Here is a 15867-nt window from a genome sequence, read left to right on the forward strand (position 1 = left end):
TTCAATATTCCATAATAATATCATATAACAATGTGTATATAATAACAGTTAGGGGGTCCATCTAATTGGAATTCGAATAATAATTAAAATAACATTGCTATTGTTCTGCCAAGCACAATTGAAGAGCATTTGATGAACAGAATACCGTCCACATAATATCATAACAATGACAACAACAGTCAACAACACACTTGTACAAAGACAACAAACATAAATAAGTGACACACTGCTTATACATATAAACAAATTGTTGATACAAGTAGTAAACTTTACGATTGGATGAGTATGAGCTCCACGAGCTGTCTATCAAGGAAAGAATCAATTTTAAAAGATTGCTCCGTTTTGTTTTAAATGATGAAGCACCTGACTACATTAAAAGCATGTTAGAAATATATGTACCAAATAGGAATTTACGATCCTTGATTGACAAAACAAAGCTTACTCTTAGAAACAATTAAAATTATAAATGTTATGGCGGCCGTTCCTTTGCCCACACTGGGTGGGCCCCTTGTGTGGAATGACCTGCCCAGAAGGATAAGAGAAGCAAATTGATAGTTTTAAATCAATGTTAAAGCCCTACCTTTTTACGATATGGATACGATATTACATACACCGCTGCTATTGATATAATTGGGGTATACGTTTTATGTATCTAAATTTTGTATATTTATTTGTAACGTGCATTGCACAGTGATGAAAATACGCGATATTATCATCATTATTATTATTATTATTATTATTATTATTATTATTATTATTATTATTATTATTATTATTATTACTATAATTATTATCATTATTATTATTATTATTACCATTATTATTATTATGACACTCCATTAGAAATCACAAACATCCCAACGAAACACTATGAATGGAGGTTGTGTACACATCCCATCAAACATTCAATAATCCATAATATAATATAAAATGTGTCCGTAATATTAGGTATCGTGATCTATTCCTTATGGACGGAAATAATAATGATAAAACATAAGTTGTCTCCTTGTGTGAAGGACAAGAGATCTACACTGTCGAACAGTCAGCCGAGCAATCTACCCATCTCATCAAACGATAGTGGGCCGTCTACGATGTAATATTATTATTATTATCATCTGTTATTGTACACTATAGGACCGTGGTGTAGTAGCCTTGATGTCTCATTGTGTGTGTGTGTGTGTGAGAGAGAGAGAGAGAGAGAGAGAGAGAGGGGGGGGGGGGGAGAGAAAGAGGGGAAAAGAGACTGTGTGTATGTGTGTGTTTGTGTGTGTGAGAGAGAAAGAGAGATTGAGAGAGAGAGAGAGAGAGAGAGAGGGGGAGAGGAAGAGAGAGAGAGAGAGAGAGAGAGAGAGGGAGAGGAAGAGAGAGAGAGAGAGAGAGAGGGAGAGGAAGAGAGAGAGAGAGAGAGAGAGAGTGTGTGTGTGTGTGTGTGTATGCGCGCGGGCGTCAGTGATAGAGAGAGAAAGAGAGATTGAGAGAGAGAAGATGTGTGTGTGTGTGTGTGTGTGTTTGTGTGTGTGTGAAAGAGAGAGAGAGAGAGAGAGAGAGAGAAAGAGGGGGGGGGGGGGATGAGGGAGGCGACTAGATCATTATCATAAACTCAACAATATCTTGCATATCATTTTCTAGGCCCAGAGTCATGTCATGCTTGACCGTTCTCAGCAGACGTGATACGAACATGAGGCAATGACATCGTCAAACTGTTTCTTTTGACGTCGATATCAGTTTCTTCTCTATTGGTGAAGACCTAACATGTAACCAGACACATATTAGGGGAGTACTTTTGCGATTAACTGGCGTCCTATCCAAATGGTAGCAAGCAATTGCGACTGTCAATTTAACGCCAAAGAAAGCGGAATGAATTCCGGCTCTATAGATCTTCTGGTAGATTAGATCGACTACTTGTATTTTTGGATAAATAAATTATGTCCCGTCGTTTAACCAGTCTCTGGAAAGACAACGTATCTAAAAATTTGGCCAGAAAACTCGTCCTTTAAATATCCATCGATTTAAATGACCTTCATCATGGCAAACACTCTCAAACCTGGGACTTCGCGAAGTCCCGGATTTTAGAGGGTTTTTTTTTTTTTTGCCAAGATGAGGGTCATTTAAAACGACCGATATTTGAAGGACGAGTTTTCTGGCCAAATTTATAAATATGCTGGTTAAGGGCCAATAAAAAATTTTAAATGGCATTGCAACATTGAACATGACATATTTTTGATTACTGGAGATTATATATAATTGTTGTCAACGATAAGGATCTTGTAGAAAAGACGAAACCGTTCGCAAAAGAATCCAAAGAATTCACAGACCTGTATACAGAAGTAGTTGTGAGTAGTTGATCCAACAACAGGTTTGAAAGCAAGAGATAAGTCAGATGTTCGACTCTCGGTTCTTTCTTTTTTGTTTTTTGTTTCTTTTTGTTGTTGTAGTTGTTTCGGGTATATTTTGTTGTTGTTGTTGTTGGGGTTTGTTTTTTCTTGTTTTGTTTGTATTATTATTGTCTGGGGGGGGGGGGGGGGATTTGTAGGATTTTTTATTTTTGTTTGGTTTTCTTTTTGATTTTTTTTTTTTTTTGGTGTGTGTGTGTGTGGGAGGGGGGGGGGGGGTGGGTGGGGGTGGGGAGGGGTACGTTTTCCTGCCGTGTTTGCGTGTGGTTTATGTGGACGGGGGGGTCCCCTTCAGTAGGACAACAATAAATGCAAGAACAGTAAGGCAGTCATTTCCTTTTAGGGACGGCATTCGATACGCATTGCCTCATTCTGTCTTCTATTACAAAATGTCAATCCGTGAATCTAAACTCTATATAAATGCACAGGTTTTCAATTTAATGGACACGTTTTTATCTCCAGGTTTATTAATATAAGGCGTTATCAGAGACCGACCAGTGCATAACGATATTGAATAAATTATTTTCTATTTCTCAAGAGCCAATTGTTATCAAAGATAAGTATCGAGTGTTTAACAGAACAGTTCACAAGTGCAGGAAACATATCCTGGAATGTTGCAACAAGCGGGGGATAGGAGAAAGGGGGGGGGGGGGCGGTTTAAACATGAATAATCTTAGTTGAAATGATAAGTAATACCCACTATTTGGGAATGTAATTTCTTTTATTAAAATAAACGTGTGAAGTCTTACATCCAGGTGTGTGACAATGGGGAGTGTCGATCGACTACTAATGTTTGGTCATACCTAGAAAGGTCAGTTTGTCAATACTGCAGCAGTGTGGTAGGTAAATAGCTGTTTATACGGTATTTATGGTATACGAACAGTATAGTCTGACCTCAGTCTGTGTAAATTACTGCCGTCTTGCCGTGAACGTCCACGTGTTTTGTCTTCGATGTTTTAGATTTTAGGGTTATCCGTGTCTTGAAGGTGTTGATAAAAACTGTTTATATGCGTGTATGTGTGTTTTGCATTTCATGTGCGCGAGCAGGTGTTTTTATTTGTTAGGGTGTGGGTGTGTGTCGCTTAACCAGTTCACTGTGGCACTCTGGGAAAACTCGTTTTTTAAAATTTGGCCAGAAAACTCGTCATTCAAATTTTGATTGATTAAAATAACCCTCATTTTCGCAAAAACTCTCAAACCTGGGACTTTAAGGAAGATTTCGCGAAGTCCCAGGTTTGAGAACTTTTGACAAGATGAGGGTAATTTAAATCCATCGATATTTTTGAAGGACGGGTTTTCTGGCCAAATTTTTAAATACACGAGTTTTTTTTAAAGTACGGCAGTTAACTGGTTTAAAGGTCTTTACTGTCAACTCGAGATCTCAACGAGACTTTTATTTTCAAGTTGGTTTGTGATACTTGCATAGACTCCGACTCAGTAGACGCACTGTAAAGATATACAATTGTGGGACATATTATAGAACACACGTGTCACTAAAAAGAGCATAGCACACGGCAGTCGTTGAACATTAAAGGAATCATTTTAGAAGGAAAATTACTTAGCTCCTTATCGTTGTTTATCAACAGCAGCAGATCACTCAAAATATTAAAATCTGTTCTATTTACTACATGATTTGAAAATAAGGCTGACCTATACGCGTCGTGGTTTTAAATATGCAATATATAAAAACTTAACCCTCTCCTTACCAACTATAGGAAAATCGCCACATTCGTTACGATACAACCAACATTTTTCTTATTCAAATTTCTCTTGTACATCATAAAATTTAAAGAAAATAAACAGTGTGTTGTAGAGCATGTTTTGATAAAGAAATTATGTATCGCAAGAACTTAACTGCTAATGTGTTTGAGTGATAAAAAAAGTCTATTTTGTGTTAGTTGGGTGTGAAGTTTTGTGGAAAACCCTGAAAATGGCTGGTAAGGAGAGAGTTTATAGGTAATTTTTTTTTAAATTGAGCTTTATATAGCGCAATATCCACTAAATGTGCTCAAGGCGCTTTACAAGGGGTCCCTGGTCAACAGCAACATTTAACATGTAGGACGGGACATGCCGCCTGTTAGGCGATATTACAAAATTTCGGACAAAGACAACGCTGTTAACGGCCAGGTACTCATTTTACACCTGAGTACGATGAGAGAAAGTGAGTAAAGAGCCTTTTCCAAGGACTCAACTATGCGCCGAGCGCGAGGCTCGAACCCAGGACCTTCCGATCCGAAAGCGAGTGTCATACCACAAGACCACATAGCCGCACAGGGTAGATACACAATCACAACGGCAGACCTGTAACTCTCATATACACAACGATAAACAAAGACCTCAAGCGCCTAGATGACTCAGAAGAACTGAGATGCGAAAAGGATTTCGAACACCCGAGATCCATCGAACCAGACCGTCATCAGTGGAAAGAACTCACTCAACAAATCAGAGAAGCTGCCAAAGCGTCCCAGTCCGAGGATTAGTAGACGATCGGCAATAAGTCAAGTCAAGTTAATAGGTAGACAGGATGGTGCTTTGATGACTAGTGACGTTTCAATTATATATATATATATATATATATATATATATATATATATATATATATATATATATATATATATATGTATATATATATATAAACAAAACATGATTGGGATTCTTATTATTTTTCTTATTTCTTATTTGCTATTACTCCTATGTACAGTGCAGCTGTGTGGTCTAGTGGTATGACACTCGCTTTCGGATCGGAAAGTCCTGGGTTCGAGACTCGCTAGGCGCATAGCTGAGTCCATGGAAAAGGCTCTTAACTCACATCCTCTCATCGAACACGGGGTGTAAAATGAGTACCTGACCGTTAACAGCGTTGTCTCTGTCGGAAAAAAATTGTAATATCGCCTAACAGTCTAGTTCTATACGTTATGTGTTGCTGTTGACCAGATTATTCTAACGTAAACCGGTTAACAGTCGCACTCTGGAAAAACACGTATTTATAAATTTAGCCAAAAAACTCGTCCTTCAAATATCGATCAATCAAATGACCCTCATCTTGGCAACAAAAAAAAACCCTCTCAAACCTGGGATTTACGAAATAATTTGCGAAGTCCCAGGTTTGAGAGTTTATGCCAAGATGAAGGTCATGTAAATCGATCGATAATTTGAAGGACGAGTTTTCTGGCCAAATTTTTGTATACGTGTCTTTCCAGAGTACGACAGTTAACGAGTTAAATTCCATTTTCGTCATGAGATATAATACTGATTTGAGGCGATGGAACACATATTAAGTATCCTCTCAAGCCGCCGGGTAAAAGAATAAAGGTGACTTATAGAAATATCACTATGTAAGATTTGGAATGTGATAGTGTTTTAGATGGACCTACATAACGTTATTATTTATCTAATGTGTCCAAGGACCCAAATAGGGAATGAGATTAGCGGAAGAGTAGCGTCCCTTGATTGGACGTCACCTATAGTCTGTGACGTCACCGGCGGAAAAGTTATTAGAGAGAGAGCGTCATGTTGGTTGTGCGCATGCGTCTCTCGTCCTCGGAAGTTAGAGACGCCAAGGTGGCAAGTTGGAGACGCCAAGGTGGCAAGTTAGAGACGCCAAGGTGGCAAGTTAGAGGCGCCAAGGTGGCAAGTTAGAGACGCCAAGGTGGCAAGTTAGAGACGCCAAGGTGGCAAGTTAGAGGCGGCAGGTGGCAAGTTAGAGGCGCCAAGGTGGCAAGTTAGAGGCGCCAAGGTGGCAAGTTAAAGACGCCAGGGTGGCAAGTTAGAGACGCCAAGGTGGCAAGTTAGAGGCGCCAAGGTGGCAAGTTAGAGACGCCAAGGTCTCTCTTCCACTCACCTGGCCTTCCTCATCCTTATCATCTTCTGTATCCTCTGCGTACTCTTCCTCATCATCTGGTGTTTCCTGTAGACCAAGAACATCCTGATGAACGTCTGAAGTCGGATGGCCGCCCTGCTCTGGATGCGACGGGCGGCCACGTCCAGCTGCATCTCAAAGTTCTCTTTCATGAACACCTGAAAAAATATATATATATCGATGTTAACAATAGAATGAATGAATATGACATGATTCAGCCAGTTAAGTGATTAGTTCTCACTAAATTCCATATAAAATACCACAGACGTTAAAGGTTACAGTTCTGTGTGTTGGTATGATGCATCTTCTTCTTTCAGCTAATCCCGCATTTTGCAGGGTTGCCATAACGAATGCCACATCTCCAAGCATCATCATCATAGCATCATCTTCCTCCAGGTTCAGTTTTTTCATGTCGTTGGTATGATTCTTATAACGGCCAGATTACGTTATTTACGGAATGTATGAAGCTGAAGATGTGATAGTGTGTAAGGTTTCAGTTTATATTGTAACTAAGCTGGCACAAAACAATAAGAGATATGTACTGTGTAAAATAGATCTATGTTAATCCTTATTTCTAACTTCGCGAAATCCCAGGTTTGATAGTTTTTGAAGAAATATTTTTAAATGCGCGTCTTTCCATATTACGGCAGTCAGTTAACTGGTTAAACACAAACTGAAATCGAGTATCCAGGGTCATTTTAACGATAAAATCACTTTCCGACATCTAGACCATCCCGACATAATACCGTTTTGAGGCCATGGGTCACATTTATCCCATGTGTTTCGTTAGACCCAAGCAACGTATACCCGACAAGATTATTGTAGAAGGAACGAACATGACGTCACCAAGCTCTTTGTTATTGTATTTAGACACGTTAAAGGTTTATACACAGTTTTGTGTGTTGGTACGTTTGATTTCGCTGACGGATGTTGTGAGTATTTTTACCTAAACACATAGCATCAATAGGATTGTAGCTATCTTAAGTACATGATTAACAGCCAGAATGAGTGGCCCTCAAGTCCTATTCATCACGTTTTGACACAGTAATGCATGGAGTTGCTCTGTAACATTGTATAATACCAAGCGTTGTCAAACATTTATGAAACGTCTTTAGAATACGGAGGCCCTACAGCTCCGGCTAGTCAACATGTATGCACGATGGCTATGCGTTGCACCCAAAGTATTATAATACAGTCTATCAATAAACAAACATTCAATGAATCGGTTTTGGGTGTTCAATAGCATTGATAACAAAGCATATATTACGAGGACAATATAAAATAATGCCAAAGACTAGTTTTGACAGAATGTGGGGACATATGTGATTACGTATTAGCAAAGAAGTATTCGAGCATACCGATCCTTTTTTTCCCTTGAGCTCACGTATTTTTCACATTATTATCACTGGGTTAGTCTAATAAAAGACATTTGTTCAAATATTAGTTGATACCTTGAGTATGTTTTTTAAGTAAAGTTCTCTGAAGTTCTCTAAGTAACAAACACTTATTTCACTAATATTTTATAATCTAAATTAAGATTCAATCTGACAGAGATAGCTCACACCTACATAATACCAGTTTGACTCTATGGGTCATATAATTTGTGGAAACTTGCCTGTAATTTTAGACCATTGTCAATGTCATCTTCCTCTTCTGGTTCAGAACCCGTGCAAGACCTCGTAAACACGTTGTTACTTAACACCACTGACGAAACACAAATCCTACCGGAATTGTTACCCATAGCACCATTTTCATGATTAACGTGACATTGAGGCGACTGAAAACTGCCGGAGCAAATTGAAACGTCAACACACTTTAAATATTTAGGAATCTCATTCAAAAAGCCCGACGGATTGCTCGGTTTTACTTCAAGAGAGAAATCATTATTTTGGTATTGTTCTTGGAAGGACAAGGCATGACGATCGCTGTCATTTACTAGACGACTGTTGTTTGTTGGTTTGAATGAGTTTTGAGCCAAAGTTTCATATTTGCTGAGTAACTTCCCGAAACGTACATTTTGATCATAGTCGTATTCAATGCTGGTACAGAACATAACTGTGTGGTAGGATTTGACGGAGGGGGCTCCTCCAGTTCCTCCTCCTCTTCCTCCTCCACCTCTTCTTGCTCCCCCTCCAACTGCTCTAGTCGTATAGCTGGCAAAATTGTTCCATCCATCAAGGTTATACATGAAAAAGTTTTGTTCCTCACCCCGTTCCTCGTCGTCCACGATCTGTGGTGGGTGATTTCGATGACTGTAAGGATTATTTGAAGAACTGTAACCATACAACTGATGGCGGTTATAGTTCGGATTGTAGCAATACTCCGAATGGACAGATCTGTTGGAAGGCGTATGCTGGTCAAAGTTATGTTTGGGTCGCTTTTTACCCAAGTTTAGCTTGGAGAAGAAACGGGACAATGTAGAGAATTTTGATACACTTCCAGTATCATATGAGTTGTTATTATTGATTCTTTTATGACTCAAAATCATTCCCGGGCAGCCGTATTCGTGATATTCTGCCATGTCTCCGCAAAAAGAATGAGCTTTGCCTTGGGGTTTTCTGTGTTCTTTATTCCATCCTTTCGTCTTTCTAGAGTAATGGTCTTGTGTATGATATGATGTTATTGATTGACTTTGTGCTTGTTGTGTAATGTCCTAGCCCTGTGTAGTAAACAAATCTCGACGACTCTGCACCGGGTAAGTCTTTGAAAGAAGGAACAAGGGTCACAGTGGAAATGTCTGAACGATTCTTTGAGGATATTGAAGAATTATCGTCAACCAAACTTCCCAAGGACCCGGTAAAATTCGAGTTCCATGCGGGACCTGGATGACTCGATAATGAGGTCAGTTCCGGATGTGTACTAATTTCCGACTCAGAAATTGACTTGAGGAGTTGTGGATGTCCTCTGTAGAATACTAAGGATCCCTCCTCAATTGGGTCAAGGTCGTGCAATTGGTAAATAGGTGCTTGAGAGAGATTTGAGTTTTTATCAGGGATATCAAGTGGGGTTGAAGGAGGGGATGTATAGTCAATTGAAGGAGATGGTAGAGTGGGAGATGAAATGGTCTGAGGACTGTTGTCAATAATCAGTTTGTTGCCTTCAACTTTCAGAGTTGCACGCTGAGCATCGTGTGCTTCTGAAACAGTTGTGTTTTGAGCGAATCCAGAATCTAAAATGTAATGCCTTGTAGTAGTTTTAGGAGATGTATTCGTATCGTCATTCTGATGTAAGGGGTCCTTGATAATTCTACTGTTTGACAAAGTATGTTCTGATTGCTGATTGGAAATTAATTCAAGAGAGTTGTCATCCAGTGAAGTTATTCCATTGACTTTTGTATTGTTTTCAGAAGTTTGATGCATGACATTAGCCTTTGGCTCTTCGTTACTGCCTTTGCCGACTACATTTCGAGTTTCGTTATTTTCTGCAGACTGCATGTTGTCATTAATGTTGTTTCTGTTTCCATCAATACAAATAGAGTTCTTTGATTCACCAAGGTGAGTCATAGCCGGTGCTTCTTGACTCTCCTGATCAGCTCCATTTTGTAATGAATGAACCGTTTGCGTCTGATGGTCTGATTGGTTGATCAAATTTCCCTGTGAAGAAGCATTAACTTCGTTGTTTGATGAAATGGCTGCTTGATTGACATAATTTGCTGGGAATTGCATGTTATAGTAAAGGCCGTTGTTTGGGGGCGAAATATAAGATGAATTTGTCGGGAAAATATAAGGGGGGTAATTGTAGCAGGATGGTGGTAACAAACCCATTGATAGAGGGTTAATGTTTGTTGTTAGGGGACTGAGAGGGTTAAAAATAGGAAATGCCATATTCAATGGTGACATCGAATTCATGGAGTCAAGTTTGTTGGACACTATCGGTACAACAGCAGGCGCACTTGATATGTTGTTGTTCGCCAAGTTGGACGTCGGAACGGATTGACTCGGTTGAGGGTTGGTTGGTGACGTCAGCTGTGAAATATTCTTAAAATTGTCACAGTTATCCATATTGGAATCGTATTCGTGACTGTAGTTTGGCGACAGTGGGGACGTGATTGGTGTTGTATTTGACACGCTGTCGGAGACACTTCTTTCCTTAGATATTCTTTTCGGTATTTTTCTGACTGAAGGAGATTTCACGGCATGTTTCTCTTGGCGGTTTTGAAAATGACGAATATTTCTATTTACCAAGCCCCTCTCATATCTCAGATTAGTATTTCTTGTGATCTGGTCGTATTGTTCATCAACAAAAACTTCGTCCTCATTCTCATCAAACATAAATCTGTCGTCTTTATACAGTTCTTCGTCATTAAAACTGTCTTCAACATTATCATACTGCGATATCAGTCTGTTATCATTCACCCTCGGCGGTTGACGATTCAGCTCATGGCTTCCACAGTTTTTACATGTTGATTTCATGACGTCATATCTGGCCTCACCCTTTGAGGAGTTGAAACCGCCACTGCTTCTACGACCTATAAAATTGGCTGTTTCATTGCCACATTTGATGCTGTCTACCTGGTGCTGGTGCGTGTTGTCCAAATCTGGCTTCCTTTGGCGACTATGAGACAATTCAGTCAATCTTGAAGGTTTATCTTCCAGCGTTGTCTGGGTCCAATCTCCTTGTGAGAGACTGCTGTCTCTAAATTGAGTGTCTTTGTTCTTTTCCTTGCGTCTTAAAAATAGAGGAGATAAAATTCGAGTGGTTGTTTTTAAAGGTGGTAAACGAGTGAAAACAACTTGTCTCTGATCGTGTTCCTCCTGACGTGGCAGCCTTTGATGTATTTTATTTTGGTTTTGATGTTGCTGAGGATGTTGCTGATTGACGATTTGGTTTTCACCACGATCAAGCCTCTTACTTCCCGAAAAATATTTGGATAAGTCGGATACAGAATTGATAGATATTGTCGTCACGCTACTGTTGCGTCTCTGAGGAAATTGTGTTGCTGCAGAGGAAGGTCTCACATTTATCCTCGTACAGTTTCCTTCTAGAATGACGTCGTCTTTATCTCCCATATTGATATTATGTTCTCTTGAATGACAAAATCAGTCCAATATTCAGATCTTATTTTCACTCCAAGTTTTAAAAAATAAAAGAACGTTCAGGTCTCTTGACATAACGTCACTTCAACGTGAAAATCATTCTTTAATATGAATTACATTACTTCAGAATTGACGTGAATCAATGTTCACGGACATGTTTGCTTTTGGGGTTTTTTTTTTAAAGGGTTTGAATCTCAATGTCCTTTTGAAAATAGGTAACAAATCAAAATTGCGACTCACTTAAAAGTATTTTCTCTTCAACAAACTTGTATTTACATTTGCTTGATAAAACACAGTTTTGAATTCAATTTATAAAAATATTATTCCAGTTGCAAGATTATCATTTCATCGGCTATGGTCAAGGTTTGGATGGTAGCTGCACGCCGGAAATATTCGGAATATTGGCTATGAACTCACGCTGACCACGGCGGGTAATTGATAAATTGCTTTAGATTATAACAATCATCGCTTGTAATCCTTGTTAATTTGAATCAATAGAATCAACAACATAGACTATAATTAACAACAATTAAAGCAATCAAGGATGCGTCACATTATGATGTGCCCAAAGTAAGACGAGATAAGAGCATCAACGTCTGAAGCTGAGATCAAAGCATTGTCAATTTTCGAAATCTGTTTCCTGGAATAAACTTATAATATTAATTTATGCTTGGTTGTTTTCGATTATAAGTGCCTACACAAATATCATAAACGGCCAAAACACAAACATAATATTTAAAATAATCCCGAATGAAGTAAATCCAAAATGAAATATCTTAGTTATTCCAACCACAGTCGTACAGTACAGTACGTGTAGACACGTCCGAAGGTATTATGATTATGAATATATCGTGTCACCCCCCCCCCCCCCACCCCCACCCCCCTAATTCGGCCTGCATTCCCTATAAAGTCCATCTGTCAGGTATGATGGACTTGTCCGGGATGACGAATGGTTCTCTATTCCTCTGCGTGTGTGTATGTGTGTGTGTGTGTAGTGTATGTGTGTGTGGGTGTGTGTGTGTGTGTGGGGGGGGGGGGTTATGTTGGACATAACAATATTTTTTATTAGATATAGAAACACATACCATTCTCAAAACGTAAGACAAACACACTATCATATGCTGATACATGCATAAACCAAGACATGCAAAAGACGTACAAAGAGCCATGCGCACGCGAAAACATACTTTCTTAAACATCTTATAATCTGCGCTATAAATCATTCGCGTATTCAGTTATTTGTTTACTGCTTACGTACCTAAGAAGGCGAAGGCCGAAACGTCATTTACTTTGTGTTGTATCTTTTATAAGATTCATTTTTACCCCCTTTAATTCACTATACCTTTTATTGACTCATGTAGGCACCTCTAGATTTTTGTTGACTGCTTACTAGGTAAGATGCCCGGTTATAGCATAAGATTTGGAATAGTTGTGCGGCTATGTGGTCTTGTGATATGACATTCGCTTTCGGATCGGAAGGTCCTGGGTTCGAGCATCGCGCTCGGCGCATAGTTGAGTCCTTGGAAAAGGCTCTTTAATCACTTTCTCTCACCGTACTCAGGTGTAAAATGAGTACCTAGCCGTTAACAGCGTTGTCTTTGTCCGAAAAATTGTAATATCGCCTAACAGGCGGCATGTCCCGTCCTACGTGTTAAATGTTGCTGTTGACCAGGGACCCCTTGTAAAGCGCTCTGAGCACATTTAGTGGATATTGCGCTTTATAAAGCTCAATTTAAAAATTAGTAGTTTCTTGGAGACCGTGAGTTCAAACACCGACATGTCATGCTCTAACAACTGAAATGACGCGGCCCTTGAAAATACAATATTTTTTTTTAAATCTTACTCATAAGCATTTATTCAGTTAACTGTCGTACTTTGGAGAGATACTTATCTAAAAATTTGGCCAGAAAACTCGTCCTATAGAAAGTTCGAAGATGACGTCACTCCCCCCTTTGTCATTGTTTTTTTGCCATCCGCGTTTATGAGTAATTCTCACTAAACTGTATTGACCAGATTATAAACGATCATGGTTACACACAGTTTTGTGTGTTGGTCCGTTTTACTCCAGGATGGCAATGTTGTGAATTTCTTAGCCATGTGCATACTATCTATAAATATTGATCGATTTAAATTACTTTCAGCTTGGCAAAACTCTCAACCCTGGGACTTTAATTAAGACTTCGCGAGTCCCAGGTTTGAGAGTTTTTTGCCAAGACAAGGGTGTTTTTAAACCGATCGATATTTGAAGGACGAGTTTTCTGGCCAAAATTTTAAATACCTGTTTTCTAGAGTACAGTAGTTAACGGGTTAACAGGGAGATTGGAATTTCTTTCAAATGATAGGCTAAAAATAGAATACCGTTGTCGCAAATACAGAGTGCAGTGACAGCAATGTTATACGGACATCACAGTTGTCGCAACGCATGGGGGATGCAATTAAATAAGTGACCCACCGTCTCAAAGAGGTATTAAGTTGGGATGATTAAAATGCTGGAAATTGAATTCATAGCCACGAATGTGAAACTTAGGGAGTTGTTGTTGTTGTTGATGCTGTATTTTCTTTATTTTTTTTTTCGATGACTACGATGTTACTAGTGTGCATCTGTGTGAGTGTGTCTATGTCAATATTGTGTTGTTATAAATGTGTAACCAAATGACAAATTGCCACTTTTTTTAGGACAATAAAGAGTTATTATTATTATTATTATTATTATTATTATTATTATTATTATTATTATTATTATTATTATTATTTTATCATTATTATTATTATTATTATTATTATTATTATTATTATTATTATTATTATTATTATTATTATTATTATTATTATTACTATTATTATGTTTCTATTTACTATGATGGAGAATAAAATCGAAATAAAAAAATCAACTCATAGTTTATATTTCTTATTTTAATTCAGGATTCACTTTTGGTGGTTCAAATCATCTTGACATAAAACTGTTTTCAGACAATGGGTCACATATAAGAGGTCACTCTTCCAGTAAATCTCGAACCACCGTCTATGTATAGATAGTTCGAAGATGACGTCACTCAGGTCTTTGTTATTGTTTTTTTTTTTTTGCCATCCGCGTTTATGAGTAATGCTCACTGAACTGTATTAACCTGACTATAAACGCTCATGGATAGACACAATTTTGTGTGTTGGTCCGTCATACTTCCGGATGGCAATGTTTTGAGCTTCTTAGCCAAGCGCATACTATTTATAAAAGTTATAACCAAAGACTCCAATAGTATAAATCACTTGATTGACAGGGACCACCATAACTTAAAAAGTGTTTTTGATGAATAAGTTTTTAATTGTGCGGCTATTATGTGGTCCAGTGGTATGACACTCGCTTTCGGATCGGAAGGTCCTTGGTTCGAGCCTCGCTCGGCGAATAGTTGAGTCCTTGGAAAAGGCTCTTTGCTCACGTGCTCTCACCGTACTCAGGTGTAAAATCAGAACCTCACCCTTAACAACGTTGACTCTGTCCGAAAAAATTGTAATATCACCTAACTGGCGTCATGTCCTGTGCTACATGTCAAGTGTTGCTGTTGGCTAGGGACTCCTTGTAAAGCGCTTTGAGCACGTTTTGTGGATATTGCGCTATATAAAGGCTCATTTTAAAAATATTTTGGATTGCTCATGTCGTAAATGATGACCATATCTTATGATCATAACGGATAATTTTTTACCTTAACCTTTTTTTCCACAGGGCGTTTAAGGGCCTTTGACCGAAACAACCTTTCCTGTGATATGTCATATTATATATATATTATATATATATATATAATATATATATATATATATATATATATATATATATATATATCTTATCTCATCTTATCTTATCTTATCTTATATATAGGGAATGAGATTAGCGGAAGAGTAGCGTCCCTTGAATGGACGTCACCGGGGGAGAAGTTATTTGTAAACCAACTACAAGCCAAGCGCTCCAAATACAAAATTTATTATTCATATTTCTGTACAAAAATGCATATCATAATCAACGCTATGGATTGTACAGAAATATGAATAATAAATTTTGTATTTGGAGAGCTTGGCTTTTAGTTCGTTTGTTTACAAATAACTTCTCAATCGGTGACGTCCAATCAAGGGACGCTTATCTTCCGCTAATCTCATTCTTTATTATGTTATACGAAGGGTTAACTTATCCAAAACGACAGCCCAGGAGACTAGAGTATCATTATTGCTGCCATGTATGATTTGGAGATAATGAAGATAATGGCACATAAGGTGTAGAAAGAATGGTAGAGATTTACTTTACATATTTTATTATTAGGCTCTTGGGTTTGGGCCGACGTGCGCTTATTTGCAGGTCGGATAACCCAATTCCTTGTGGGGCCATTTTTGTAATGGAATTTTTTTTTAAATGATGGAAAATATTGTGCATTAAAATAATGTTAAACTAGGCCCATAATTGGGCTTGGATATCAGACCTGTTTATCTGTAAGCGTTGGTTTTGGGCCTATTCTATTTTGTACAATAGAACGGGCAAAAAATAAAAAGTTTTTCCCCCCTCGTTTTCACGTGATGGAACCATGTTCTGTCGATG

General features: G+C 38.3%; 1 protein-coding gene across 1 annotated transcript in view; it reads right to left on the bottom strand.

The window, feature by feature from the left end:
• Positions 1 to 15867, bottom strand: part of LOC144972334 (unconventional myosin-XV-like) — a gene marked incomplete in the record, with an annotated part of 202492 nt that overhangs the window by 67751 nt on the left and 118874 nt on the right. Inside the window, 1 exon segment of the mRNA XM_078913430.1 lies at positions 6235 to 6410. Coding sequence (XP_078769556.1) covers positions 6235 to 6410 — 176 coding nt within the window.

Source organism: Berghia stephanieae, chromosome 5, assembly GCF_034508935.2.
Source record: "Berghia stephanieae isolate SIO BIC M18660-M18661 chromosome 5, UCSD_Bste_1.3, whole genome shotgun sequence".
NCBI classification, from domain to species: Eukaryota; Metazoa; Mollusca; class Gastropoda; order Nudibranchia; family Aeolidiidae; genus Berghia; species Berghia stephanieae.